We start from the raw sequence: 3,848 nt of genomic DNA on the forward strand, positions 1-3,848 counted from the left end.
GGTCTGATCCAGGTCTGATCCAGGTCAGATCTAGGTCAGATCTAGGTCAGATCGAGGACAGATCCAGGTCTGATCCAGGACAGATCCAGGTCTGATCCAGGTCTGATCCAGGTCAGATCCAGGTCTGATCTAGGTCTGATCCAGGACAGATCCAGGTCAGATCCAGGACAGATCCAGGTCAGATCCAGGTCAAATCCAGGACAGATCCAGGTCAGATCTAGGTCAGATCCAGGACAGATCCAGGACAGATCCAGGTCAGATCCAGGACAGATCCAGGACAGATCCAGGTCAGATCCAGGTCAGATCCAGGACAGATCCAGGACAGATTCAGGTCTGAGCTAGGTCTGAGCTAGGTCTGATCCAGGACAGATCCAGGTCAGATCCAGGTCTGATCCAGGTCTGACCCAGGACAGATTCAGGTCTGATCCAGGTCTGATCCAGGTCTGATCCAGGTCAGATCTAGGTCAGATCCAGGACAGATCCAGGACAGATCCAGGTCTGATCTAGGTCTGATCTAGGTCTGATCCAGGACAGATCCAGGACAGATCCAGGTCAGATCCAGGTCAGATCCAGGTCTGATCCAGGTCTGATCCAGGTCAGATCTAGGTCAGATCCAGGACAGATCCAGGTCTGATCCAGGTCTGATCCAGGTCAGATCCAGGACAGATCCAGGACAGATCCAGGTCTGATCTAGGTCAGATCCAGGACAGTTCCAGGTCAGATCCAGGTCTTTTGTCTCAGTTTCAGTCCCAGTTCCTGAACATTTACTGAGGCCCTGTGACCTTTGACCTCTTTCAGGCTCCTAAAAGAACCGGTTCGTGTTTCAGTTTTTCTGATGATAAAAATCTGAGTGGCAGCTGAAGACTTCTGCACATGATTGAGCCTGCAGAGGCGTTAGTGAGCTTCCTGCAGGACCAAAGGGGGGTCAAAGGTCACCCCAGACTTTAGTTGTTCTCGTTCCCAACAGGTTTAACGAGTTTTAGTTCTCAGGTAACTACAGCCAGTGACATCACCAGGTGTCCCTCTTGTCCCAGCACAGAACCTGACTGTAGCAGAAAGTCGAGTCTTTTTGTTCAGAGAAACAAATCTGCTGCGAGACGACGAGGTCACTTCCTGTCTCCTCCTGCCTTTCTTCCTGTGCGCTGCGTCCTCATTAGCTGTCGCTCTCCCCCAGCAGCCAATAGGTGGTCATCCTTCCTTTGCCCTTGATGTCGATGCTTCCTCTCAGCTCCAGCTGGAAGCAGTTGAAGTCCATCAGGACGTCCCGGGTTGCTGCCGACACGTGGATCTTCAGCGCTGCACGTGCACACAAACACACAAACAGGTGATTTTAAACCTTTGTTTCATCTTCATGGTGATGGTGTAAATGTGTAAAACTATAACAACTCCAGAACCACAAACCGTTCAACAGAAAACATGTAGAAAAGTTTGTTTTCTTTAATAAAAACCTGACTGGACATGCAGAAAATCTGAGCTCTGAACTGTCAGGTAAACCCTGGATTACAGATGATCCGGTTCTTCTCTTCAGCCGGGTTATTTTCTTCTGGTTAAACTTTCAGGAAAGTGGAGAAGATTCGCCTCAGGTAAACTGAGAAACTTCCAGCTGGAGAGTCACGGTGGAGCAGTGGTTACAGCTGTCGCTTCACAGCAAGGTTACAGGTTCTCCACCCAGAGGTCCTGTGGAGTTCATGTTCTCTCTGAGGTCTCTGGTTTCCTCCACAGACCAAAAACATGCATGTTAGGTTCACTGGTGATGAATTGTCCCTGGGTGAGAGGGGGAAAGGTTGTCCCTGTGATGGACATGACGTCTGTCCAGGTGTCCCCGCCTCTCAGACGGTGACTGCTGGAGACAGACACCAGAAAATGAATGGATGGATCTTCATGAGGTTCCTGAATCTGGACCTTCAGGTGACGCATGCACTGAACTGAACCTCCTGACTAACGCCGATGCTGGATTCAGACTTTAAACATCACAAACGCGATGACATCATCAGGCGTCCGTCTGATTCCTGAGTGAGAATGTGTCGCAGTAGTGTGTGTGTGTCACCTTCTCCGGTGGACTCCATACGAGACGACGTGTTGACGGTGTCACCAAACAGACAGTACCGAGGCATCTTCAGACCCACGACCCCGGCACACACTGGCCCTGCGCGCACACACACACACACACAGCGTTACGGTGCTGCAGAAACACCAATACTGTCCCAGGTGTGTGTCGGTTCCCTCACCGCTGTGGATCCCGATCCTCAGCTTCAGCTGCTGCTCCGGTCGGTGTCGGATCTTGAAGGTCCGGACGGCGTCGAGCAGGGCGAGCGCCATGCGGGCGATCTCTCTGCCGTGCAGCTTCCCGTTTCTCACTGGCAGCCCCGACACCACCATGTAGGCGTCGCCGATGGTCTCCACCTGGGGGCACCGCAGGACCACACCGGCCGGTCAGCCGGACTGAGCTGGGTTTAACTAAACTCTGTTCCTCAAAAGTTTCTGATTAAAAAGGATTTGATCTCCAGAGATCTGCTGCATCATTTATGATCAAGACCATGAGAGTAAAATGGTGGCATGTTTAAAACCAGCAGAGCGATTCCTGAACTCTTCTAAACAGCAAAATGTTTTACCTTATAAACATCAAAGTTATCAATAATGGCATCAAAGCAGGTGTACAGGTCGTTGAGCAGAGTCACCACCTGCAGAGACACGCAGACAAACAGCCTCAGTGTTTCCTGTTCACAACAAATCTTCCTCCAGCCTTCCTGAGTCCTCAGCTAGGCTAAGTGCAGCCTGCACAGTAAACCGCTGACCTCCATGGGCGTGCTCTCTGCAGACAGGGCGGTGAAGCCGATGATATCGCTGAAGTAGATGGTGACCAAGTCGAAGGCTTCAGCCTGAACCATCTCTCCGTGTTTCAGCTGCTCTGCCACCGAACTGCACCAACAAACACAGGCTGGGACGTGTGTCCTAACGGAGGTACTATCTGGTCATTGTTGTGTAATACTTTAGTGTAATAGTACTAACTGAGGTAATATCTGGTAGAGCAGCGCCTCAGCCTTGCGTTTCTCCTCGTGGTACGCTTGGGTTCGGTCCTCCACCAGCTCCTCCAGGTTGTTGGCGTACTGCTCCATGCGGGACAGCAGGTTGTCCAAGATGTTGCTCCTGGACTCCCTGAACACAAAAACATCACAGGCATTACAGGCTGACTTCCTCTGACTTGTTTCTGCTCTACACTTCAACGGTCCCCTCACCTCTGATTGGTCTAAACTCATGCTGAGGGGGCGGGGCTAACAGCTACTTACTCTGTGATCAGTGAGCTGAAGATTTGTTTTAAATGATCTGAAACTCGAGTTTCTTTGTAACAGGTCCACTTTCATGGTTTCTCTGTAAAGTTTCAGATTATGTCAATTATCCAAAATAAATAAAACACCTGTCTGGTTCTGGTTCAGTCATGGAGAACCAGAACTGAACACTGATGGGAAGGAGTTTACCAACCAGACTGATGTGTGTGAGCAGACAGAGGATTTCCTCAGGTTCCTGTTAGTAGGATCCCTGATGGATCGTGTCTGTGACCCTCTGTGACGACATCACCATCAGCTCTTACTTGTTGTATTTGCGCAGCAGCAAGCGGATGTGGTTGAAGTCGGGTCTCTCTGTCGGTTCCTCGGCCCAACAGCGCTGCATCAGCTGACCCAGCTCAGGACTGTGACTCTGGGGGTCCACGGTCGGCCTCAGGCACGGCCACTCGCCTAGGATCACCCGGTCAACGATCTCTGCAGAGACACAGGACAGGTTCAGAAATCAAAAACAGGGTCATTAGAAACCAGCTCTTAGATTCATACTCCAGGAGAACTTCTGAACCC

At 50.9% G+C, this 3,848-nt stretch overlaps 1 protein-coding gene across 1 annotated transcript; it reads right to left on the reverse strand.

Moving 5' to 3' along the window:
* Window positions 1–3,784, reverse strand: LOC108229674 (atrial natriuretic peptide receptor 1). Its single transcript, XM_017405344.3, has 7 exons — window positions 3,590–3,784; window positions 3,010–3,156; window positions 2,796–2,919; window positions 2,613–2,681; window positions 2,229–2,403; window positions 2,048–2,146; window positions 1–1,296 (listed from the first exon to the last, which is right to left on the reverse strand). The coding sequence occupies exons 1-7, from the start codon at window positions 3,667–3,669 to the stop codon at window positions 1,154–1,156; spliced, it is 837 nt and encodes a 278-aa protein (XP_017260833.1). The 5' UTR covers window positions 3,670–3,784; the 3' UTR covers window positions 1–1,153.
* Window positions 3,785–3,848: the final 64 nt, after the last annotated feature.

The sequence above is a fragment of the Kryptolebias marmoratus genome, linkage group LG16, assembly GCF_001649575.2.
Source record: "Kryptolebias marmoratus isolate JLee-2015 linkage group LG16, ASM164957v2, whole genome shotgun sequence".
Taxonomy (NCBI): Eukaryota; Metazoa; Chordata; class Actinopteri; order Cyprinodontiformes; family Rivulidae; genus Kryptolebias; species Kryptolebias marmoratus.